At 52.5% G+C, this 24,669-nt stretch overlaps 7 protein-coding genes across 7 annotated transcripts; 2 read left to right on the top strand and 5 right to left on the bottom strand.

Annotated features, from left to right (window-relative positions):
• Nucleotides 1-1,111: 1,111 nt before the first annotated feature.
• On the bottom strand, nucleotides 1,112-3,580 carry POX_f07791 (putative 5-methyltetrahydropteroyltriglutamate--homocysteine methyltransferase; the record flags this gene model as incomplete). Its single annotated transcript, XM_050116585.1, has 3 exons — nucleotides 1,112-3,219; nucleotides 3,324-3,511; nucleotides 3,570-3,580. 3 exons carry the CDS (start codon nucleotides 3,578-3,580, stop codon nucleotides 1,112-1,114), a joined length of 2,307 nt encoding a protein of 768 aa, XP_049966724.1.
• A 2,551-nt stretch (nucleotides 3,581-6,131) lies between these two features.
• POX_f07790 (uncharacterized protein) lies at nucleotides 6,132-8,605 on the top strand (the record flags this gene model as incomplete). Its single annotated transcript, XM_050116584.1, has 2 exons — nucleotides 6,132-6,249; nucleotides 6,330-8,605. 2 exons carry the CDS (start codon nucleotides 6,132-6,134, stop codon nucleotides 8,603-8,605), a joined length of 2,394 nt encoding a protein of 797 aa, XP_049966723.1.
• A 342-nt stretch (nucleotides 8,606-8,947) lies between these two features.
• On the bottom strand, nucleotides 8,948-10,832 carry POX_f07789 (SWR1-complex protein 4; the record flags this gene model as incomplete). The annotated part of the gene is made up of 3 exons (XM_050116583.1): nucleotides 8,948-10,499; nucleotides 10,562-10,679; nucleotides 10,739-10,832. The coding sequence occupies 3 exons, from the start codon at nucleotides 10,830-10,832 to the stop codon at nucleotides 8,948-8,950; spliced, it is 1,764 nt and encodes a 587-aa protein (XP_049966722.1).
• Nucleotides 10,833-11,154: 322 nt separating this feature from the next.
• On the top strand, nucleotides 11,155-12,058 carry POX_f07788 (putative membrane protein; the record flags this gene model as incomplete). Its single annotated transcript, XM_050116582.1, has 3 exons — nucleotides 11,155-11,314; nucleotides 11,410-11,792; nucleotides 11,909-12,058. The coding sequence occupies 3 exons, from the start codon at nucleotides 11,155-11,157 to the stop codon at nucleotides 12,056-12,058; spliced, it is 693 nt and encodes a 230-aa protein (XP_049966721.1).
• A 1,071-nt stretch (nucleotides 12,059-13,129) lies between these two features.
• Nucleotides 13,130-15,173, bottom strand: POX_f07787 (uncharacterized protein; the record flags this gene model as incomplete). The annotated part of the gene is made up of 4 exons (XM_050116581.1): nucleotides 13,130-13,540; nucleotides 13,642-14,555; nucleotides 14,661-14,992; nucleotides 15,121-15,173. 4 exons carry the CDS (start codon nucleotides 15,171-15,173, stop codon nucleotides 13,130-13,132), a joined length of 1,710 nt encoding a protein of 569 aa, XP_049966720.1.
• A 1,850-nt stretch (nucleotides 15,174-17,023) lies between these two features.
• Nucleotides 17,024-19,888, bottom strand: POX_f07786 (uncharacterized protein; the record flags this gene model as incomplete). The annotated part of the gene is made up of 3 exons (XM_050116580.1): nucleotides 17,024-17,667; nucleotides 17,746-18,624; nucleotides 18,691-19,888. The coding sequence occupies 3 exons, from the start codon at nucleotides 19,886-19,888 to the stop codon at nucleotides 17,024-17,026; spliced, it is 2,721 nt and encodes a 906-aa protein (XP_049966719.1).
• A 935-nt stretch (nucleotides 19,889-20,823) lies between these two features.
• On the bottom strand, nucleotides 20,824-22,127 carry POX_f07785 (uncharacterized protein; the record flags this gene model as incomplete). Its single annotated transcript, XM_050116579.1, has 3 exons — nucleotides 20,824-21,105; nucleotides 21,167-21,412; nucleotides 21,480-22,127. The coding sequence occupies 3 exons, from the start codon at nucleotides 22,125-22,127 to the stop codon at nucleotides 20,824-20,826; spliced, it is 1,176 nt and encodes a 391-aa protein (XP_049966718.1).
• Nucleotides 22,128-24,669: the final 2,542 nt, after the last annotated feature.

Genomic DNA, 24,669 nt, shown 5'->3' with positions numbered 1-24,669 from the left:
GGGGGGGGGGGGGGGGTTCGTCCGCCAAGAATGTGATGCCTCCCTTGACGAAGAAGAAAGGGATCAACGAGAAATTTAGGTCATCCTATTTAACTACCTAATTATTGAATAATCACGTGGGAAAATATTCCCTATCATCGCTCTGATTCTTGGAACTTGAATCATCTCACGAAGCCAGCTTCGGTACATCTGAAGCGCTTCAATCTATAGATTCCCTCTTACCCCCTCCCACGAAACCGATCAAAGACGGTAGAAACAGACATTGCAGAGTATTATAATTTCCAGCGAGCAAAGATGTTCCAATGGAAAGTTTGTATTGCTGGGAGGATGAAGAAATTCAGAGGATCTGGAGTAGTGAGGAGTTATGACATGCCCTTCTCACCAAAGACATTTGACTGAGCTTGGGTCAGGGGTCAGCCAAGGTTCCCTTCGAGGAGATGAAGATACTGTCCCTGCCCAATAGGATAAATGATGCGGCGCTGGATATTTTGACTAGTCTATCCCACGACATACGTACCATGTCTCTTTCCCCAAGGTTCAGTGCTTGTTCAGCAGAACGGATACCAAGGAGGACCTACCCAGCAAATGGTCTAAGCGGAGAGAGGCACGAAGACTTGACTACGGGGCAAAACGCGAAGAGTGTCACCCCAACGCAAAGCACCAGTCCGTTGCAAAAAAAAAAGATTGAAGAGTAGAAAAAGATATTCATTGATAGCTACTTCCAACTCAAGACAAAAAAAAGGTTCCTCGCCCACCATAGTTCAAGCGATAGCAACTGCTTCACAAGAACGGTGGAACAAAGCCATTGTTGAAATAATTGGCACCTAAAAAAATTTGGCGGCACCCATGTTGAAATCGTTAGTCATGTTGAAACTCCGTTAAACCCGCTTTTTGTTTGGTGCCCTCTAAACCACAAAAACCGCTGAAACCCGTATGTTGAACTTTTGGTATCATCGTCATAAACTCATCATGATAAATGCAAACAGACCGAAGAAACTCCCCGTGCTGGAGACGGCGCGGTTGAGAAAGCCGTCTCCATCAATTAACACATTAAGAGGAAGTGAAAAACTGAAGATAGAATGGTTGAAACAGAGACTCCCGAAACAGACGTTTACTGGGAGTACTTCTGGCGGTAGTACTTGGCAGCAGCCACCATGGACTTGAGCTGGCCAATGCACTCCTCCTCCTTGCGGGTCTTGAGACCGCAGTCGGGGTTGATCCACAGCTGGTCGGGGCGGAGGAACTGGAGCATCTCCTCGATGCGGTCCTTCATCTCCTGCTCGCTGGGGACACGAGGGGAGTGGATGTCAAAGACACCGGGTCCAATCTGAGCAGCGAACTTCTCATCGATGAAGACCTTGAGGAGCTTGGCGTCAGACTTGCTGTTCTCGATGGACAGAACGTCAGTGTCCAGCGCGGCAATAGCGTGGAAGAAGTCCTGGAACTCAGAGTAACAGAAGTGGGAGTGAATCTGAGTCTCGTCACGGGCAACAGCGGTGGACAGCTTGAAGGCGTTGACAGCCCACTTCACGTAGGCGTCACGCTCAGAGCCCTTGCGGAGGGGCAGACCCTCACGGAGGGCGGGCTCATCGACCTGGATGACCTTGACACCGGCAGCCTCAAGGTCAGCAACCTCGTCGCGGAGAGCGAGAGCAAGCTGCTGAGCCTGGACGGACTGGTGAACATCGTCACGGGGGAACGACCACCGCAGACAGGTGATGGGACCAGTAAGCATGCCCTTCATGGGCTTGGAGGTGATGGAGACAGCGTACTGGGACTCCTTGACGGTCATGGGGGCGGGACGGGAGATGTCGCCGACAATGATGGGGGGACGCACGCAGCGAGAACCGTAGCTCTGCACCCAGGCCATGGTGGTGAAGGCGTATCCGTCAAGACGTTCACCGAAGTACTGAACCATGTCGTTACGCTCGGGCTCACCGTGGACGAGGACATCGAGGTCGAGCTCCTCCTGCAACTTGACAACATCCTGGATCTCCTTCTCGATGAACTTCTCGTACTCCTGAGCGGTGATCTCACCCTTGGTGAACTTGTTACGGGTCACACGGATGTTCTGAGTCTGAGGGAATGAACCAATGGTGGTGGTGGGGAAGAGAGGCAGCTTGATGAACTTGGTCTGCTCAGCAATGCGAGTGGCAAAGGGGGACTTGCGGTTGTGCATCTCGTCGGTGACGGCGGCCTGGCGGGCCTTGACCTTGGGGTCGTTGGTGCGAGCAGAGGTGGCACGAGAGTGCATGGACTTGGCGTTGGCCTCGAGCTCAGCGCTGACGGAGGAGGGGCCCTCGGTAACGGCCTTGGCAATGATGGCAACCTCGGTCAACTTCTCGACGGCGAAGCTGAACCAGTCCCGGATCTCGGGGTCGAGCTTCTTCTCGCTCTCGAGGGTGTGAGGAACGTGCAGGAGGGAGCTGGAAGTGGCAACGACAACACGGTCCTTGCCGAGCTTCTGGATGGCGGCCTCGACCTTCTCAATGGCGTTCTTGAAGTTGGTCTTCCAGATGTTACGGCCGTCAACAACACCAGCAGACAGAGTCTGCTTGGGGCCGAGAGCGCCAGCAACAGCCTCAAGCTGCTCCGGGTTGCGGACCAGGTCGACGTGGATAGCGTGGAGGTTCTGGAGGGAAGAGAGGACATCGATGTTGTGGACAATGTCACCGAAGTAAGTAGCGAGGGTCAGGCGGGGAGCCTTGTCACCCAAGTTACCCAGAGCCTCGTAGGCGGGCTTGAAAGCAGCCTTGGACTTGGGGGCCAGGTCAAAGACCAGGACGGGCTCGTCAATCTGGACATCCTCGGCACCGGCAGCCTTGAGCTTGGAGAGCAGCTCCACATAGAGGGGCAACAGGTCGTTCAGCTTGTCGATGGGGTCAACGGACTGGCCACGGTCGGCCTTACCGAGGGTGAGGAAAGAAACGGGACCCAAGATCACAGGGCGAGTGACGACACCCTGAGCCTTGGCCTCGAGGAACTCAACGACGGGCTTGGGCTCAGCCGCGAGGGTGAAGACCTGGTTGTCCTGGAGAGTGGGCTTGACGTAGTGGTAGTTGGAGTCAAACCACTTGACCATCTCCAAAGCGGGGACATCGACACCCTCCTTCTGGAGACCACGACCCATGGCGAAGTACTCATCGAGGGGGTGGAGCTTGTGCTTGGAGTAACGCTCCGGGACAACGCCGAAGAGCTGGATGTGATCGAGAACCTGGTCTGAAGGGGAGGCAATATTAGTCCTCCGAATTCACGACCATCACCCGTATTTTTCGATGTCCCTACCGCCGGAAAGAGCGGAGATGTCGAGAGGGCTGACTTACCGTAGAAAGCAAAGTCGTTGCTGGGGATTGAGTCGACACCAGCCTTCTTGATGAGGCCCCAGTGCTCGGCACGGAGACGCTTGCCCTCGGCGAGCAAGTCGTCGCGAGAGAGCTTGCCACCCCAGTAAGCTTCCGTGGCCTTCTTCAGGTCACGGAGCCGACCCATGCGGGGGAAACCGAGAACGGCGCTGGTAAAATGTCAGTGGTATGTCCAGAAGCTGAAGGTGGGCAGGAAGCTAGACGTACGATTGAACCATTCTGACGGATGTGTGTAGATAGAAAGGGGGAAAAGGAAGTCCGGCGGGGGGTTCTCAGAAAGGGTAGGATAATACACAAGATACCCAATGCCTTTAGGAGAGAGAGAAGAATGAAGAAAGAAAAAAAAAAGGGAACGGGGGGGGGGAAGAAGAAGAGTAGAAAAACGATGGGAGGGGAAATGGGCCTAAACCTCAATGGGATGGAGGGGCAAACGTGGTCAACTCAAGTCAATCAACGATGACAATAAGAATAGTGTGATCGCAGATGTCCATCATTGGCGGTGGAGTAGTCTGGCTGTGATTTTCCCCTCCTCATTGGTACCAGATGCATACCGACGGTCCATACAGCCTAGATGAGTCAATAGACTCGGTGAGATGCTGATCATCTCGTCCATCTTTTTCAGTCGTCTCAAAGTATTCAATGTGCACTCTATTACTTGCTACAGTGCTTCATGTCCGGAGTCTGACAATCCAATACCGAGTACATCAATTGTACAGCTGGATGCTCGTCTTGGTCTTGCTGAACACTTACAATGAGTCAACCCAAAAAGAATCCGGGGGACTGTGTTCGGCGGGGAGAGCTGCCGGGGAAGCTTTCCCGAGGAGTACAGAAAAATATAATACAATAATAATACCGTAAGTGCACACACCCGTAACGCTCTTAGCCTCTTACAATACCCCACAGGTGCTGTGCCTGGATACAGGGTGGTCAGGTACTCAGTGAGACTGTTCTTCCACTCTGGTCAAGCCTCGGGAGTCTCGAACCAATGAAGTCATCTCAGGGCGAGCGTCTCGCCGCCTGACCCTCCTGCAAGACCCATACAGTCTCGAAAATACCAGTCATCACCGTACCATTCAGCAACATCGCCTCCAAACTTTCAGGGGCTGCTCCGGGATCGGCCACAATCACGCCATCTCAATGTGGGCGACGAAATAATAACGTGAGCGATAAGCTACGATGATCATTCACGCCCCCTCTCGTGCACCTGGCGTCGTGGAGATGACAGAATTCCGTGGCGAATCCTAGGAGGGGCTTCTGGGGCCATCCAAATATTGTATTAATCTACATTTGTATACTATGGCCACAGCAAGACGTACAATAGCTCCGTGCGTAGTAGTGTGCTTTCAGTACAATGACACTCATGCTGTACAGTACCTCGTAAGTCAACAACTTGACACACCATACAGCCTGTCTCTGTTTACACCGCTCAGTCTGTTCACAGGCCAACGTGTCTATTTTCGTGGGCGAACAAAAAAGAACCATGGCGGGGTTTATCGGCGCACGGTACTCCATGGGATGGGTGGGGAGCATCCAATCAAGTCCTGCGATTCCTACCGATGCAGAACAAGAGGACCAATGATAGTGTATCATGGACCTATCAAGTGCGGGGCTCAAATTCTCGCTGCGTTGCTGCGGGCAGTTGCTCCTCTCAATTGGCCTAATTGCCTGATGTATCGTGGGAGGCGACTGCAAAGGAAGTACATAGCCTGCTACAGCATTGACTGTTTACCATACAATGTACAGATCATGTAGAAAATATACTACATCAAACCGGCAGAGGGAAAGATGCATGAAATGGGTCTGCAGATTGCAGATGAACCTAATGCCCAGGTTTGACACGGTCGGGTGATAGTACCAGTGAAGGAATATATCGCTGCCCATATCCCTTGACTCTAATGCCGATGAGCCGATTGCAAACTGCAAAGAACTGACTAACGCATTTCTACCTACCTTACGTACCCTGAATAGAATCAGCAGGCTGAACACCTCCAGACTGCCTGGAGGATGACATAATAGAAACACGCTTTGATCAAACGAACCACCCCCCGGAAGGGTCCATCAATAAATGCACGCTCACAACTGTCAATGGTTATCGATCTGATAAAACAGCGCACACGTCCGTATGACGCACATGAAATACGTGCCTTACCCGTCTACGAGAAATAAGAGAAGCCCTTTCCCCGGGAAGCTGGTGCTCAATTGACGAGTGTCCCAGAGACGGCGACCTGGCACATGATCACAAGATACGTGACCTGAACAGTTTTCGGAGACTGCAGGTTGCAGCGAATAGCTGTCCTTCATTCGCAAGTCCTCCGATACTTGATTTATAGATTTTCCTTCGAGGCCTCATCCCTTGTGTCTCCTTCAAACACACCCCGGAAGGATCTCTATGACGGAGACGATTCAGATATGGATGGAGGAGTAACTTCAAGGGCACCGATCCAGATGTCTCGCACAATGACTCTGGTGATTAAACAAGGCACACCTCAATGGCTATCAGAGTGGATCTGCCAATGAAGCCCCTTCTCACAGCCATTGACAGGTCAAGTCTTGCCCGGTGAGTACAGATTCGACTACAACTCATCGCTGCTAGTCGTGCCTTCTGAAGAACCACGTCCTCAAACAACACTCTTTCCTTGGGAAGGAAGGAGCGATGAGCGACTCGTCACTCACCACCTTTTTTATTTGCACCATGTTCCCCTGTTATCATCTTCAATCTTCTTTCGTGATTTGCACACAACATCACACAAAGAAGACAGTATTCAAAATATGGTACTTTATTGTCCTCCATGGCGAAAGCCTCGGCCTACTTCCCCTTCGGAGATCGCTCGATTCTATCAGGGAATCCCCTCATGTGAGACACAGGAGCAGCAGCAACAGGAGCAGGGTACGTGGCTCGACGCTGATCTTGATGAAATAACCCTTCACGACGTTTTATGGAAAGATTTCCAAGCTTACCACTTGCAGACACTGGACCCCTCGAGTTAGAGCATGCAGACTCTGATGCCAAACCACATACTGGAAGCCTCACTCGCATCACTCGACGCCGGTTCTCACGCGAGTCGAAAGGGTCGATCACTCGTCATGACCAGGGAAAGCTTCCTTTTCCATTTGCTCGCAAATCACCCAAGCCATCCCCCAAGCACCCGGCAGGATTGGCCGTACTGGCAGGCTACGGAAGTAGTCTTATGAGCGAAAGCCGTTATGATAGTGACGCACATGACGTTTCAACACCACAAAAAGAACCTGCGCAATCACCTCCATCGAATCCACAATCAAATATCAGACTCAGCGACTTGATCGAACAGTCCCAGGAGCAACGGGAATCAGAGCGATGGGGCACTGCAATGATTCACGACCTCCCCGAGTCCCCGGGTTCCGTCTGTGGAATGCGCTTTCTACGGACGCCCCCTGCTAGCCTGAGAAGTCATCCTGGACCGTACCTCAAGGAACAGCATTCACAACTCCTGCATTCCGTGGAGAACAATTCACATCATACCATCAATTCTGCAAAATCGATGCCGGACATGTATTCAGCCCAGCAGGGGTCCGGTAGATCTGGGGATATCCCATCACCTCTCGCCTCACCGTCTTTGGATACCACTGCAGAACGCCAAATCGAAGACAGCCGTTGCGAAAGTCGCATAACCAGTTTCTCGGATCCAATGTTGGGTAGTGTCGCGGATTTGTGTGTGACGAAACGAAGGCAGCGGACAGATTCGGGCATGTCTATGGGGGACAATCGAACCGTCCACCTGGAGGATATTGACATCTCGAAACGGCTTATCTCTCAATCCGGATCAACTGCGCCTCTCTCACCCGATCCATCAATGTCCGAATCGGTTCAGCTTAATCAAGGCGGCTTGTCGACGAAAGCACCAGGAGAGAATTCCTCGGTGCCTTACAGCCCAACGACTCACAGCCTCTTGGGGCACGCACCAGGTACGATTCAACTTCAAAGTTTGGAATCGTCGTCATCTCGCTCGCAGGATTCAATCATCTTGTCGCCGGATGTATCGCTGCAGCCAGCATCTTTTGCGAACCATGGCGAAACCCCCACGGACATGGCCCAGAGAAGCAAATATGATCCTGCAGCCGAAGATATTCGCGCCTACATGTGTGCGGCACCCGCAGCCCCTGACCTCATAACAAGCAAGTTTGATGAGCATTGTGATAGTGAGGTCTCTCTTGACACCAAGGTGTCGGCCCTACGGAGCGAAGTACAAGCGGAAGCCCCACGCAAAGTGAGCATTGGATGGATGTCGGGTGGCAGACGAGTCGGTTATGGATATGCTCCAGTGTCCAACCCAGAGGATGAATCAGTCTTACGCGACCCAGAGATATTTGGTGGTAGCCAAGCCGACTTGTCGCAGATGCCAGACCTGTCACTGCCAGTCTCAGTCATAAGCAGTGGCATTCGGCGTGACTCGCCTTGCAGCGACTACAATCAACATAGGTACCCAGTCAACGCCACATACTTGACCATACCAAAGAAGTCAAGATTAGATCACTCCCTTGCGCATTTTGAAGCAATCCAGCCAGCTACTTTCCTCCGAACAAAGAGATGCTCCAAGGCAAGCGAGAGATCTCAAGCGCGGAATGGCGGTTCCAATAGCTCCGCACAAACCGGCTCTGGAAACCTTTCCACCGTCGGCCCGTCGCCAGGGCTCGATCTGGATGTTGGCCTGAGACTGCTAGGCTCGATTGATTCCAGCGCTCAGCTTGATGCGTTGAAACAACCCTCCGTCTGCTTCAGCCGATCCGATGATTCAGGACCTCAATCTGCGGAGGGCATGCCAAGTCTTGAAACAGCCAACTTAGAACCTCCACAACTAAGGCATACCCACAGCGTTTCCAAGGGGAGTTACAAGGATGTGGACATTGACCCTGACTACCCTGGCATCGAGTATGACTATGAAGCCCAATTCGTCGCCCGTTTGCTGCGGCCAAACAATGCACGCGGCCCCCCCGCAGCTCGAAGACACTCAAAGTTTCGCGTCAACAAGCAGTACTCGAGCTCATCCCCGAGAAAAGGCTCGCGGTCGTCGCTTGCGTTGGACCAAACTCGAGGGTCGAGTAGTCTCGAACGAGTTGATTCTACCATAAGCATCGGCGCCGATGCAGAAGATTTAGCCAGCATGTATCGGGAATGCTTGCACATGCCTGGATCATTTGAAGGGAGTCAATGGGCGAGTCCAAGCAGTCGGTTCTCTTGGAATCGTCCGACGAATGATGAACAGTAAAAAGCTCGGCGCGGGAGGCAGCACACTGGCTTCTTTTGCGGCCAGATTGTCCACAGGATTGCTTAGTGTTTGCACATTGTATTCATAGTTCAGAGGCGGTGGTGTTTCTATGCAATTATTGTTAAGAAGGCTAATTTTTAAGAATTGTCAACTTAATCACCGTAGCGCCCATTGCCCCCAATATCATGAATCATACAGAGGTATACCTTTCCTAACGCTGAGTATTGCCACAAAGTAATAATCAAATGATCGACAACCAGTCAATCGAGAATCAAAAGCCACCAACACCCAAACAGCCAATGGCTTGTTCGCGGCGGCAGCGCAAGCGACAAAATTTGAAGATTAACGTCGCTGGCGCTTCAAGCTCTTGTCACTGGCATTACTCAAGACACTGGCTGAGCGCTTGTGCGTACCATCCTCCTTGGCAGACTGTTCCTCCGCTGTGGCTGGCGCATCCGACTTCGCCTCGGCGGGCGCCACTTGATCACTTGCGCCGTCGGTAGGAGGAGCTGCAGGCGTAGATGTGGTGGCGTCCGCGGCTGTTGAAGCGAGCATGTTGGTTCCAGCATCATCGGCCTCTTTCTTGACTTCCGCATGCGCGGAATCTTTTTCGGTAGGTTCGGGAGCCTCTTTACGCTCCCGCTCGGCCTTGGCCGCTTCCAAAACGCGAATCTCACTTTCAACCTTCTCGGCGACCTTGCGTGCGTCGAGGAGGAGGTTGACAGATTGAATGAGCTTTTCAAAGTCCTTGCACACGCGCTCGGTAGGCATGAACAAGCGCACGGGGATCTCGAGCTCGGCCAAGGCGCTGGCCAGCTTTTGGGTTTGGACGTTTGACTTGGCCTGGGTGAGTTTCTGGGCTCGATCGCTGCGGAATTGAACGCCTCCCGTGAGTCGTTCGTGGTGTTGGATACCGTAGCGGGTTTCCTCGGCGGGAGTGAGAGTTCGGAGCGACGGCGGCGGCTGAGGTGCTGCAGAGCCTTTCTTGGTCTCCTTGGGCGGCGCGGCGGTTGTACTGGGGGTCTCAGCTCGCCCGGGAGCAGTCGCCTGGGTGGGTGTTTGTCCAGCGGGACTTGGAGCACCGGCTTCAGGTCCAAGAATCGAACGGCGTTTCTTGCTCTTGTCAGCCTGGAGAAGGGTCTGCAGGAGCTGGGACAGACCCTGGCTGGTCTGATACATTGTAGTGTTGCCCACACTGATGGGGACTTCGAGACGCGAGTAGAGCTCACGGCGCTCGGTGATAAAGTTCTGCTCGTTACTGGTAATGCGCTTGAGTTCTTCCAGCAGCATTGCCTCCTCTCGCACTTCGTCTGCCGTCCGGTTGAGTTGCAGAGCGGCCAGTTCCTTGCGATCCCGTTCGCGATCTGGATCGTACTTCAACATTTGTTCGTGCAGAGCGAATTCGGCCTCGGACATTTCAGACGGAGGATGTTCTATTGCCAGCATCGTTGCAGCAACGTAATAGTAGCGGGATTTCATCTGCTCCATGGTTCGGTATTGCTTTGCGGGCACAATCGCATTGGCCTCCGGCTCAGAGTCATGGTGTCTCTGATAGTCGTATCGGTCTGCAATGACAACCCAGCGCACATCATACTCGGCCACTAGACCCATCAAATAATCCGTCTCCTCTCGAGTCCAGTCGTCACTCCGGAGATGTCGGTTATACTCCTCATCTGTGTATTGCCTAGGTACGCGGGCCTTGATGTTGTACTTGGCAAAGGGATATTCTTTCTCGTGTGGCGTCGTCGCGTCTTGTTGGTTCCCCTCTCCCGTTGTATCAACTTCCATCTGAGTAGTATCGGACACGGGGGGTCGAGCCGATTCATGTTCTCTTTGCCAATGGTTCAATACCAACCCGTCTGATCTGGCGTTATTCGTAAAGGGCGTCATACACCTGAGAGTCGCTCCAGTTAGTAACCAATCATGCTTCATCGCGTCAATCAAGAGTGAACACACCATTTGCGAACACGCAGTTTGTTCATGAACTTGGGTCGCCCCTTGTACTTGTTCTCATTGATCGCGATCGGTGGCGCCCGCTCTCCAAGAAGCGCGTATAATTCACGTGTGATTCCCTCTGCAAGCGAGCTCAGTAAATAGTCAACACCCAAAAAAATTGGGTTGATTCCCACCAACCTGGACGCTTCTCGACCACTTTTTGTTTCTTCGCCGGTCTGGGCTGGCCCTCAGCGGGCAAATCCAACATATCACGAACATCCGCGGCGGCCATGATGGCTCAAGGCTTGCGCAGCCGATATGGAAAAGATTTAAAACCCCACAAGCAATCAAGACAAGACTCTGGCAAATGATCCTTCCAAGCCGATCCAATCGTATCAGCGCAGTTGTTCGACACAGTTTCTTTTTTGATGACGATGAAGAGGACGGTCGGCGGATCAACTTCGCGCTCGGCCAAAGAGCGAGGAAATTCGGCAAAAGCGGAAGGCGGTAGAGAGCCGCGATGGTGCCAGATAGTCAACACTCCGCCGGTGCTGTTGACAGGTTGATCTCCGTAGCAGCAGTGTTCTCGTTCAATTGCCCAGAGTCTTCCAGCTATGGTTTTGCAGACATCTTCACCATCATGGCTTGGTGCCGCTCTGGCCCTATTGTCTCTCTTTTCTCTTCTGGTCCCCGCCAATGCCTTGTATTTCTACGTGGATGGCCGACAAACAAAGTGCTTCTTCGAGGATCTCCCCAAGGATACCCTGGTCGCTGGTATGTCTCTTGCTCTGTCAAATGCTGGTCAGAAAATGGCGCGGCTGGTGGCAAGTACAACTTGGTTAATTACACCTCTTTTTGTGACGATACAGGCAGATTCTCAGCTGAAGTGATCAACCCCAACACCAACACATACACTACCGACCACAACCTCCGGATTCAGATCACAGTTGACGAGACCTTTGACAATGATCATCGCGTTGTGAACAAGCGCGAAAACCACGCGGGTCGCTTCACCTTTTCCGCTGCTGATGCCGGTCAACATCGCATCTGCTTCACGGCCGAGACCGATTTGACCACCTCCGGCTGGATGTCCAGCGGCCAGGGCGCTGTCCGATTCACCTTGGACATGGCTATCGGTGAGACCAGCAAGATTGAGACCGAGGACAAGGACAAGATGAAGGATATTGTCCAGCGTGTCCGTGACCTGAACAGTCGTCTGCACGATATCCGTCGCGAGCAGGTCTACCAGCGGGTAAGCATCTCTCTGCCATTTCTCTATTTTGTCTACTTTGGGCCAAATATAAGAAAGTCCCTTGTGGCCTTTCAAAGTACCAATCTTTACTGATCTTGTTTCTTCATGATTATTAGGAGCGTGAGGCCGAGTTCCGTGACCAGTCCGAGACCACCAACTCTCGCGTTGTCCGCTGGGCTCTGATTCAAGTCGCTGTTCTCTCTGCGGCTTGTGCCTGGCAATTGTCTCATCTGCGGTCCTTCTTCATCAAGCAGAAGTTGACTTAAACAGGATGATATGGCATGACATGCCCTGCTCATCAGACAGATTACTCTTTTTCACCACCCTCTCCGCAACCCCCCCCCCCTTATGTCTCTTGTGTCGGGCCCCTTGCCCCAAACCGTGGGCTTTTCACGTGACCTACGTCCACTATTCATTGCAAGCTGTGTGATGTTGAGAGTTTTTTTTTCTTGCATGAGGAGGGAGCAACTTTGGTTCTTATCCTTTTGAGTCGTGACGAATACGAAAGCGAGCCCATGGCGCGAATGCAAATGCTAGAGAGAGGGACGTCCAAGACCGGTCCAAGGCTACGGTGCCGGGGCATTGAAAAAAAAAGAAAATTTGAACCGAGAGTAGTAGGACTCTGAGAACTTGCATAAATAGCGCGATGTTGACCTTGACTTTGATAATGGATGTAATGAAACATTTTTTTCTTCCAGGCTCTGCAGCAGATTTCTCATGGTTGTATGTTTTGAATAGAAGGCTTGAGGCTTTACTTCATGTTTCCTTCCAGCCATCTGACGTAGTATAGCGGAGGTCATGGGTAAAAGTCACATTCTCCGAGGATAGGCAAATGTAAGTTGATCGATGAATGAACAGCGGATTGTCGTTGATCTCTGGAGTACTCCAAATTTCTGCAGACGGTGCAAGTTGGACCATGGCACTGATAGATCAAGCCCACTGGATACAAGATGACCCTGTTCATATGGGGTTGGCTCGTGAGATCGAACGGAACCAGATCTAACACCTCCTCTGGACCACACCAGTCATCGCAGGCAAATCGACTATTTCAAAGGCACCTCATGCAAAAAAAAGAAAAAAAAAAGCATCAACACAAAAACCTCATCGCTTCATACACGTCACCAAACGGGACCTGCGTATACATGTCATTTCATATCATGTCAAATAGAAAACAAAACCAAAAGAAAACCACATCACTGCTAAAAAAAAACAAATGATAGAAAGACTTGACCCAAAAACCCCTTCGATCCCGCACCAAAGCCGAACCCAAAACACCCGAGAAGCAACCTTGTGTTTTTTTTGTTTTCCGCCCGCTCGCTCATGCAAATATCAATTTCTCAATCATTCATCGCATTCAATTCTGAATCCCAATCCCACCTCGGCGAAGTTTCAATATCCGAGTCCAACGGAGACATGGGCGACACGGGCCATTGAATCAAAATATCTGGATCCACCGACTCGCATGGAGTCTTGTGCTCGGGCATTTGAGGCATGGTGACGCCCAGAGTGATGACGCCGGCGGAATCGGGCGTGGATGGGGTCAATGAGCTGTGACGATCTGATGAATCGGTGGTCTTTGGGGCGAGATCAAAGGCGGGATTTTGGGGATCCATCATGGCCCAGTAGTCGAGAACAGAGCGGAGGATGGCAGATTCGGTAGGGGTGAATTCTTCGGTGAGAGGGTGGTCGCGGAGGAGAAGATGGCTGTATCGGGGACATTGGAGGGAAAAGAATTTCAGAGCGTTCACCTGTTTGAGATGTTAGAGGGCGAGTTCTGGGTTGTAGGAGTCTATGCGTGATTTTAATGGGGAACAGAAGGATTGCTTCTTAAAAAAAAAAAAAAACTTACCATGACCTGTGCGTTGGTCCATAGTTCTGAAATGTCGCCCAGATACTCGAGTGAGGTTTTGAGGTACTCTGCTGCACTGCGGCTGACCGCTGGATCGTCACTGTGGAGATGCAGAGCCTGGACGGTGCTCGCCACCAGAATGCAATAACTGTATACCGAGGGCAAGGGCATGTATCCTGCAGCTTTGGCCTCGACAAGAACGGTGATCAGAGCGCCCGCGTGAACGACACAGGCCGCACGGGAGTCTCTCAGCCAGCCACGCGGAGCTTGCGAGTTGCTCGTGGATCGAACTCTCAGTCCGAGCAGATAGGGATGACTGAGGATACAATGCGCCAAATGATATAATGTGTGAGAGAGCACCATATGCGCAATTCGCTCACGCTCCCGGTCTTGCATCTGGCTCGGAGAATGTGTGCTTGCGTGCCCTTGAGCAGCCGCGGCCGGGCTATTGTTCACAGCCAGAACTTTCAAATACTCCAAGTCGCTGTAGATCCGCTGGTATTCAGAGCCAGCCAGCCAAGGTTTCTCGGTATCATTTTCCCCATTCATCATACATTTGATCGTTCGACCGAGTACCGAGACCAAAGCGATGCTGATTCCAAACATTCCCGGCCGAAGGGAGGTGTCTCGTGCATTCTCATCCAAGAGCTCTTTCAAGGTCAGAGTCCGCTCTCGTTTCCCCGAATCGCCATAGTTTGGTAGATTCAACAGACAATCGGCATCTTTGATAGCGGGGGGCCGTTGAAAGGAGCAGCACACGACGCGATCGAGCAGATATAAAGACCAGAACAAATTGCGTCGTTCGTCCCGTTCCAAAGCGGGTAAATGTTCACTCGGTTCGAGCATCAATTGTAAATCTTGACTGATTCGCACGGCCATTCCGATTTTGACCCAGGCACCGCGCCGCCGACCAGCTAAAGTCACCGTTAGCACAGCATTTGCAATTGGAGAGATGATCGTCCTCTCTTTCCCCCCCTCCACCAGCGATTGGTGCGTCGACGACTCGGACCGTCACTCACCAGTGGCATCGATGACTGCGAGCAACGCAAGAGACTGGATCACCGTCATATCATCCGAATCATTGAATCCATCCTGCGCGGTCACAATAAGCTCCCACGAGCACCGGGCGTAGCCATCAATCGTGCTTTGTTTCCGTTCTCGCCATTGTGAACAGGAGGAATACCGAGTGGCTGTGGCAATCAAGGCGAGTCGTAGATGAAGTGGGATCTGGTTTTGAGCGGCCTTGAGGTGGAACAAGTCGGCATTGAAGAAGCCATAGGGTTTGTTATGGCAGTGACGGAAGTAGATCTCGCATGCTTCCTGAAAGACGGTGTCGGACGATGGGGAAACGCTGTATTTTGTTGTTGCAAAGTACACAGCCAATGTTTAGTAGGCGTAGATGATTTCAATTTTGGCACCGCAGATCACTGCGTCTGGAATTGCTAGGCAATTGGTAGTTCATTATAGAGACGGACATACCTCGGGGAGCGTTGACGAGGATCCATGTAGTTGTTGCACATGGAGATCGCCATTGGGATCATCGACCAGCGAAGAAATAATCATTCAGGATGGAAACTACGAAAAGACCTCCTAGCGGGCGCCGCCTGGACCATATGAGTCTCCTCTCTCTGTCTCTCTTTTTTTTTTGGCGTCCCATTTTTGACCCTCCTTTCAGACTTTCTTTCTCCACGTCGCATCGTGGGAAGTGTGCACCGCACCAGGTGACCTTTCCAAGACCCCAAACAAGAAAAAAGTTAGAAAAAAAAAATAAAGAGCCTGGGCGGACCCGCTTCTCCAGGGTTTCTTTTTTGTGCACTTTTGATGGGCTGTCAAGATTTCCAAAAAAAAAGGATGGATCTTGGATAATCAGTGTCACTGTCTCGTTTGGGATGATTGCATTACTCAATCGCACGCACCTGGTTTGTCCAAGTCCGGGGCATGTGGGGAGAGCCATTCGGCCCGGTGGTTGCGCTAAGAAGCCTACTGAAGTGTGGCTTTCCTGGCTTTCCTGGCTTCAACTCGCCCTTCTCCAATTGCCAAGATCTCGAGAGTCTAGCCGCGGCTCAGAATTTTCTCCACCGCTCACTCAGCAGGGGGTCCAGTACCAGTTGAGTTGCTGACTCGCTGTTATCAACGATCTGCTGTTAGAGGGACGACTCGGAGTCGGACGGACCCCGTCAGATGCCCGTGTGAAACGGCCCTTGGTGTTCTCGGGGGTGCCTGTTCAGTGGATGGCTGATGCAAGACTAAAATGAAAGGCGACCCATCGAGTACATGCTGACACAGTCCACCTCTGCAGTAGCTCCATGTACCATCCGTGTACAGTAACTCTCTAGATGAGTGGATAGGACACCTCCTGTATTGTGCTCAAATTCCTGCCCCAGCCTTGTGGACTTGTCCTCCGTGAGTAACCGACCTTCCGTTTTGGGAAACGAGCGAAGATCATCGGTCAGGCCAGCCAGAGATACGATTTAACATCGTGACTGGTGCGATCAGACCAAGAATGGTTCTGGAAGGGTGTCAGTTTCCTGGAAGAATCTCTCCAGTTCTCGGTAGAATTGACGCTATGGGCACACAAGTATCCATGTCACTGGAACGATGAGAGGACAGCGGATTACCCCAGACCCAGTCCCTTCCTTGGGGGGGAGGAGGCTCTCTCGCTGTGTGTGGTTGGTGCTGGGGTGGTTACCAATCCTGGTTGCGCTCGTGCGTGTGCCCTAGAACAAAGTATGTAAGGGGAACCAGTCTCCATTCCGCAGGGATTCGAATACTTTGGACTCTGGACGCTTGGAGGCTTGGAAAGGGCGATTTGGACATGACGGCATGGCCCTGATGTGCATACTGAGATGCGGTCATGTGATGGTCCACTCTCTTTGTTCTCACCTCCTCTATTTTTGTGTGTTTTTTTCCTTTCATTTTTACCAATGTGCCCCCCCCCCCTCCCCTGCATTGAACACTGAGCAAGTGTCATTCGATGGGAGATCTTCCTGGAGACTCGGGAAGGTGTCACACGGACTTCCGACGGTACCGAAGTGTGGGAATGAAAAACCTATTCCAGTTCGACCTGCACGATGATGAAATAGGTAGATGGATCGAATCCAACCGAAAGTCTTGTAGCAGTATTACCCAAAACACCCACAAACGGTGCCGCCCGTCAAGTGACTTCCCAAGCAACGCTGCGGACCAGGTCGGGAACAGCATGGATGTACCAGATCTCGTTATTGAATCGAGACAACTGCTGAATGCGTCCGCGGTTGAGCCTACAGTATACAGTCTACACATGGTGAGAGGCGGCCTCAGCCCAAGGCCAGGATGACCCGCTGCGTGGTTGATCTCTCAGGACATCTGCCCGCTTTGAGCCCAGTGTCGATTCGTCATTTCCTCATTGCGACTGTTTGATCAAAAAGTCCATCGACTGTGGGCTGACCCCAAGCGGGATGGTCTTATCATCGGTCGTACATGGACCATTATGAGGATCCAAGGGGCGCGCAACCCCTTCATCCCCGGAGAGAAGCATCTGTCCGGCGCTGGTTCGTACGGGCGCAAATTGACAGAGGAACTCATCCAAGTGTTGATCCAGAACCTGAGCATGGCGGGGCACAAAGTCGAGCTCATCAATCCCACCAGATCGCAGCGCCGTGATGCACATCTTCAATTCTGCCATCTGCGCCAGAATGCTACGCATCATATACCCTCCAAGACTCGTAGCCTTGAGATACAGAATAGATGCCGAGAGAATGCATATTCGAATTCGAAGAGGTGCGTAGTTCAATCTCTTGCCGAGACCAATGGTATAGACGAGGCGGAAGATGTTCAGAGTGCTATGGATCACCTGGTCGATGAGCTCTCGGTCTGTGGGCAGTACATCAGGCGCATCGTCGGCTCTGCCGGTGGAGGACAAGTGCATACGTCTCCCGCGCTGCGTCTGTGCTCTGTTGACCACTGCTTGAATAGGCAGGGAACTCAGACACGCCTGGAGGTGGTAGAACTCGATCAATAAGAAACAACTGAGATCAAGGGACATTCCTGTTATCAATCAGTGAAACGAGGTCTCGCAAAACAGATGCCCGGATCCTTGTCACGACGACAGAGCGGCGGGCTTACCGGAAACTTCGGAGTCAAAACATCCGCGCCATCTATCCAAGGGCAAAAGCCAGTGTGACCGGAGGCTGCTATAGTCTCCCTCTAGTACGTGCTCCATCTGAGGTGATGGTGAGGCAAACACGACACCCGCTGATTCCATGATAACCGTCAATTCCAGCCACAAACATGTGAACCTGTCGGAGAGTGGCTCGATGATTCTGACGTTGGAAGATCCAAACACTGCTTGCCGAGCACCGTTCTCAAGAAAAGGTGGGCCATGTGAGCAGGAAATTCTGATATAATAGATAGAAAGTAGATCTCTGATGCGAGATTGTCGGCCTGCCTGTCGAACATGAAGATCCGAGGCCCGTGGAGGTTCGTCAGAAAAGATCCGTGAAACTCGGGCAATATTCAGTGCAGCCCTGATCAGCCGCCGAGACAATCTCTCTGACCGCTGCAAAGGACCGAGCACGTCGTGTTTCCAATTCACCGGTGGCGACCTGGCACCGGTATCATGCTCCGTATGACTGTCCAAATCTGGACAAATTAATTCTCCGCTCCACTCGGACGAAAGATCGACTGTTTCCTGGGCAGATCGAGGCAACCAGTCGGACAGCAATAAGAGGCTCTCGATAGCGCCGAGTACGCGGCTGTCTGAATGAGAGTATTTTCGAATATGCTGAATAAAGTCCTCGCAGTGCCTCCACAGCTGGCTGTGGATATAAGTGCTCCGTGGCCGTCCCCCGGGGTGTGGAAGAGTCATAAAGCGGGAGGATATGGTCAACAATGAACACCCTAACATTGTGTCTTCCATGAGCAATTGCTCATGGGTATCACGGGAAAGAAAATTGAGATTGATAATCTTCGAATGCGGCGCCAGATGTTGAGAGAACCTACGGACTGTGAGCATCAACCCGAGAAAAAAAAAAGACAAAGTCTTGCTTGTGATATCATATCAGTGGAAACAATCGAGGATCTCGCGTGCGCTCATCAAACCTTCCTTCACGTATCTGCATTTGGCCCACATATCAAGAAATTCCTGTCTGCACAGGGGATTTGAGGGGAAGGATGGCTGATTGATCAGGGCAATAACTCGTGGGTTGGTGGACCCCCTATGGAGGAAATTAGGCGAAACTATCGAGTTCGACAGTCGAGTCGTCGATTCCACTTGTTCTGCCATCGGGCCTTCCTGCGGCCACTGGGCCACGGGGTCTCCAGGACGTGAGTGTATGCCATCATGACCGAACACGCGAATGCTAGTCAGACAGTCTTCATCTTCAAAAGGTTCGTCTTTAATGGCAGATGTGACAGAAGCCTCATCCGAAATATCATCACTGCTACTCGACGTGTCTTCGCTGGAGTCATCCGATCCACGCGCGGGCGGATCGATAAGGGGAGGATCGATAATGGGCGGCATGGTTTTGGGAAGAGGTTGAACGAGGAGACTGCATTTGGTGTGCTTATCTCGACATTCGACACACCTTGGCGTACGGGTGGGGATACAGGGGATCCCCAAGGTGCGGCATCTCGTACAGATAGTCGCGGAGGCTTGATCATGGGAGACCCGGGTTGTTGTGGGGCTTTTGAGCTGCGACACGACTTCTCCTCGTCGGTCTTGCGACGTTGAAGATGTCATCTTGTGCCGCAGAGGGGGTCGGGCAACAGGCTTCTTGCCTGGATACTTCAACACACACGGTTGGTCTAGATCGCAGCACCTCGTGCACGGTGGTCGGCGGTCGACCATCTCACACCGAACGCTTTGGACAGTACAAGCGACGCACGGATTTCGGTTCCTTCGATCAGGTATAGTATATTTCGGCCTCTTGACGTTTTTCGGTGTGGGTGCTTTTGAGCTGCCCGTCGGTGTACTGACTAGCGCCTCGGAATTGACGCGATCCGATGCCACGTTTGAATCAACGACCGAGGTCAATTGCGCGCCTGCGGCATGGTCCCAAGAAGCAGATTCTGAGCCTCCATTCCCATCGTCATCGAGTCGGATATCTTGCGCAGGGCCACTGGCGACGGTGGAGGCTCTGGGTAGATCCGCCGTGACACTGGGTGAGTGCCGAGCCCAGGCGTAATTATCACCGTCCTGTCCTGATGTCGAGTCTGGCTCTTCTGCACTCTCGGCAAAGGATCGTTTGTAAGCTCCATGTAGAAGCATCTTGTCATTTCGCTCGTTGTAAATGGACCGAGGAGCGGACAAGGAGAGATTGGAGTCGTCAATTGCAACTCAAGGGTGAAACCACACCATGAGAGAAAAAAAAAAGAATGACACACGAGAGCCGTAAAAGGGGCGGAGGAACGCATGTGCAAGCCCTCACATTCGCAGCTCAGGAACCGGGGCAAAGGGCCGGTGAAGCATTGCACCCATGGGAGTCGGAGCGTTCGCATTCTTTGTTTGACCTGTGGGGGGGCGGGATCTCGACCCAAGCTGTAATCGGACTGGACAGCAGAGCTTGGCGACCGCAGGCGGCGTCCCACAGCTCCTGCAACCTCCCTTTGGAAGGCCTGCTTAATCGATAGGCCCTGGTGCGTCTCCATTGGGCGCTCTTGTTAAATCCAAGACCCCCCACGATTGATCAACTTTGCGTATGCACGGTATCGGCGCACATTTGAGAGCTCATACCTGGCATACCAATTAGGTAGGGTGGGCCTCTTCCCTCGGATGCAAGTGCCTGAGTCGAAGGTTGATCCTCGCCATGACATGAACAGGATGCAACAAGTGGACACTTGGGTGAACAATCATGCCAATACTGATACACTTGGATAGAAACTCAAACATTGAAACAATTCAGCTTTTCAAATATAACCCTGAGGCCAAGTCAAATGATCTACATGAAATAAAAAGACAATCGAGATCAGGAAGGAAGAGAAGTCCCCGCCGGGTCTTGCCCCTGACCGCTTCTTGCGCCTGGCACATCAACAATCCCGGATCACGAGACAAGCAGCCACATATCTAGATGGAGGAATGATGGAAAGGGAAAACTGAGGAGCGAACAAAAGACTCAGACACGTTTACATCACACCAAGATCTAGATCAGACATTCGATGGTTCTGATTTCAAAAGCATCCGACGTCTCCAACACGGCTTGATGACTAGACATAGAGACGACGGAAATTCTGCTGAGACGGGCGTCCGCTAGGGGTCACCGCGGCAGAGCTGCTGGAAGAAGGCGAGGGGCGCACCACCATCGAGCTGGTCGCAAAGCCCGAAGGAGTGGCCCGCGAAGAGGGAACTCGGCTGGAGCTGGGAGTAGGCACCATGAAGATGGTGGAAGTCTGGGCGGCAGTGGACTGCTCCGTCTGGCTGTTACCGCTGTCGCTGCTCTGTTGCTGATGGTTCTGTCCGGGAGCAGAAGTGGCGGCAGCTTCGGCGCTCTGTGAAACGGGTCAGCAATCTGTAGACGCGGCAAGGAATCCTTTAGCCGGAGATACATACCACAGTCACGGTCTGAGTGGCAGTCACGGTGACCGTCTCAGGGCGACAGTTGCCGCCTTCACTGCCGCTGCCGCTGCCATTGCCGCTACCGGTGGCGGTAGCACGGCCGGCAGTCACGGTAGTGGTTGGGTGCTCAATAAGGGTGACAGTCTTCGTGGTGGTCGAGTGAAGAGTGGTGGTTGGCTCGCTATCGGACTGGACATGGCCGTTGGCATCGGGAGCAGTTTGGGTGTTGGTTTCAGGAGCCTAGAAATGAGGGCGAAGCCATCGTTAGTCCCATCTCGTCAAATTCAGAGATGGAGGATAAACATACAGCAGTCACGGTGTGGACATCAGTGGTGGTCCGGGACACAGTGGTAGTGTATACGCGAGTAGTAGTACCGGAGCCGACGGTGTAGGTCACCGTCACGACTTCAGGAGTACCGGTGGCGCTGGCGCTGGCGCCGGCACTGGCACTTTGACCAGCAGTGGAAGTGATCACAACGACGCTGGAAGAGCCATGAGCGGGAGTGTGCGACGGGATCACACCGGGGGTCACCGCGCTCGAGGACGCCACCACGGAGGGGGTTGCAACATGGTGAGTAGGCTCGGCAGAGATCACCACGGGGCTCGAGGGTTGAGCAGAAGTGACCGCCGAGCTAGAGGACTGGACGGGAACGATGATGGAGCTGGAGGCCTCAGTAGGAACCACGACGGGGCTCGAAGACCCGACGACGGGGATCACCATGGAGCTGGAGGACTCGGCCGAGGTGATCGCAGCGCTGGATGTCTCCGCAGAAGTCAGAGTCGCGCTGTCGGTCTCGGCAGTGGTGGGGGCCACCGTGCTGGTGGTGGTGGGCAGAGCCGCCGGGATGGTGGGAATGACGCTGCGGAGTCGGTGCACGCGACGAGCGTGACGCTCGGCCTGACCCGAGGCGGCCAGGCCGGCGATCAGAACAAGACTGATATTCTTGAACAGCATGTTGATGGTTTCGATGTGAAATGAGTGTCACTTGTCGATGTGTAGACGGTGTGTAGGTGACTTTGATAGATCAGACAATCAATGTCTTGGGAGCGAGAGATGAGCGAATGTAAACCGGCGCTGGGCAAGTATGGAAAAGAGTGTGTATCGACACCGCGAAATCGATTCGCAGGTGTAAGGGAATGTCAACGTCTAGCGTGAAGGAATGAAAAGAGATTCTATCAAAGAATCGCGAGCGAAGGACGTCCGGTTTGAAGGAAAGAAGAGAGAGAAGGGAAAAGGAGGCAGGAGAGAGAGAGAAGAGGCAGAAGAAGAAGAATTGTCGTACGCGGCCCAGCGTCGTGGGGACCCAAACTGAGGCGGGGCTCTTTCCATCTGCCAATTTTGATGGAAAAATCAATTTCCTGTATTGAATTGCCAGAATCGGGTCATGTTGGACTAGACGAGTCTCCACTTGGGATGGCTCTGGTCTTCTGGATGATCCATTGATGTGCTGGAGACTGCGTTTGGCGCAGGACTGCAATCAAACCCAATTTTTGACATTTGATTAGTTCGTTCCACACGGGCCACAAACGAGCATGGATACACAGTCAGACGAGGTCAGGCCTGATCATGACATCTTCAGACGGTGGACCAAGATCCTGCTTGTGTCCCGCAAGAAAAGCAACTTTCAATGGCCAGCAAGCCATGCTCTTTTGAATCCGTATGGGATTCCTCTCGACACAGGGAGACGGGCAACATTCAGGAGTCGACTTCCCAGTCTCTTCACCTTCATCAAGGGACACGCGATGAAACAGTCTCGACCGCGATTCCCGGCCAGTCTCCAGCGGCATGAGACCTGCCAAGTTTCATGATTGGTCCGTGGCGGGTGTACCTGAGAGGGACCAAACTCGCTCATTTTTCGAATCGCCAGGACGGTACTCCACTGGTACCTCGTGGGTACCGCTGCGGGAGTACTGCGGTACTGATTTCCGTGCATGTTTCCCCGGTTCAGGGCTCTCGCTGCTCCGTCACTTCCTCTCTGCTCAATTGCCACACGGTCCGTTTGTTTCTTCGGGAGTCTCGATCCTTCCTCACTCTTCCCGAGAGAATCGCGACAATGTGTCTACCTCTCGGTACAGAATCCTGCCCTGTCCATCCACCTTTTTCCGGGTCAGGCACCAGCCGTTGACTGGTTTCCCTTCGTTCCGGGAAATTGCTCGGTCCCCGTGATGCGCTTGGGGCCTGAAAGCCAATCAAGTCGTCTGTTCGCCGAAAAGGCCCACGGAGCAGCACTGCCAACGGGCTGGGCCACCTGCACGAGCCCAAGAGAAAGAAAATCAGTTTCACCCGTGATGAGGATGCGAGCATGAAGTCATGGACTCGGATCGATGGCCTCTTAAGGTATCGTCTCGATTCGCCAGTTTGTGGCGGCTCCCACCCGATGATGATGGCCAGCCACACAATGCGCCCAGCGTTGAGTGTATCGCAATCAATGATGAACCGCATCGCCCTCCAACCGGACATGACTTCAGCTCTGGACACTCGCTGCAGAGAATGGAGTGGGACAAGGCCTGTGTGGATCTATGCAGCTGCTCAACGATCAGGACTAATACTCGCCGCCATTTTTCGTTGCATTCCATGGGGTTTGAAGACAGACAGTACGACAGCACTCACGGTATTGTCCTTGGTGTAGATTGTACATTGTAGACGGGGGATCCAAATGTACCTGGACGGCGACGGACCAGCAGGCCAATCTCGGTCCGAGTGGAGCACCCGCGCCCACGGGTCAAGGAAGGGGGCGCAGTTCCCGTGTCGGCTACTCTCTTCGGGGTGTCAACTGTACTCTGTCGACTCGTCGAGTGATAGGAGAGAATGGACTGGCATGCTGAAGAGAGGGCAATGTCCAGAGACAAGAACATCTCCATTTCCCAGGCATGTTACCATGAAAGTGTATATGCTCGACAAGGTCAACTATAAGTTATTAGTGTACCAAAAAAAAAAAGTGAATTCAACTCCTGTCTGATCCGATATACAATGGTTCTATATGAGCTTTGGATGAAAAATGGGCTCTCAACCTAACTCGACCTCATCAACTGTACATTTGTAGACACAACCGATGTGTGTGGTGCAACCGTCTCATCCTTGCTAAACTGAGCGTCTCGGATCCACATTCAGTTTCGATGCCACCGAAAAGACCGAAAAAACAGAGTTGTCCCCCCCCCCCCTGTCGACCACAGCTACGCCACCGTTTCACCTAAACTGCCTGAGGCCATCGTCTCATCCAGTGCGGCTGACTGAATCGTCACGCTTAAGTGACAGGTGGAGTGCTGTTGATGCTATTTACCATGGACGCGTATAGTTCAGGAACAAATAAAAAGAAGAACCTTGAAGTGTATTATCGCACCACAGGGCTACACTTTCTCTTCTCCACCTGCAATTAATCTTGCATCCATCAAAGTCACTTTTGCGGGTTTCATTTGCGGAAATGCGGACTGATTGGTAGAAAGTGAGAAGGTTATTTACCCAGGCGGAGGTCTTGCGTAATGAAATAAGATGAGAA

This window comes from Penicillium oxalicum, chromosome VI (assembly GCF_001723175.1).
Source record: "Penicillium oxalicum strain HP7-1 chromosome VI, whole genome shotgun sequence".
Classification (NCBI taxonomy): Eukaryota; Fungi; Ascomycota; class Eurotiomycetes; order Eurotiales; family Aspergillaceae; genus Penicillium; species Penicillium oxalicum.
The sequence above is the reverse complement of the archived record's forward strand: the minus strand, read 5'-3'. Positions and strand labels throughout refer to the sequence as shown.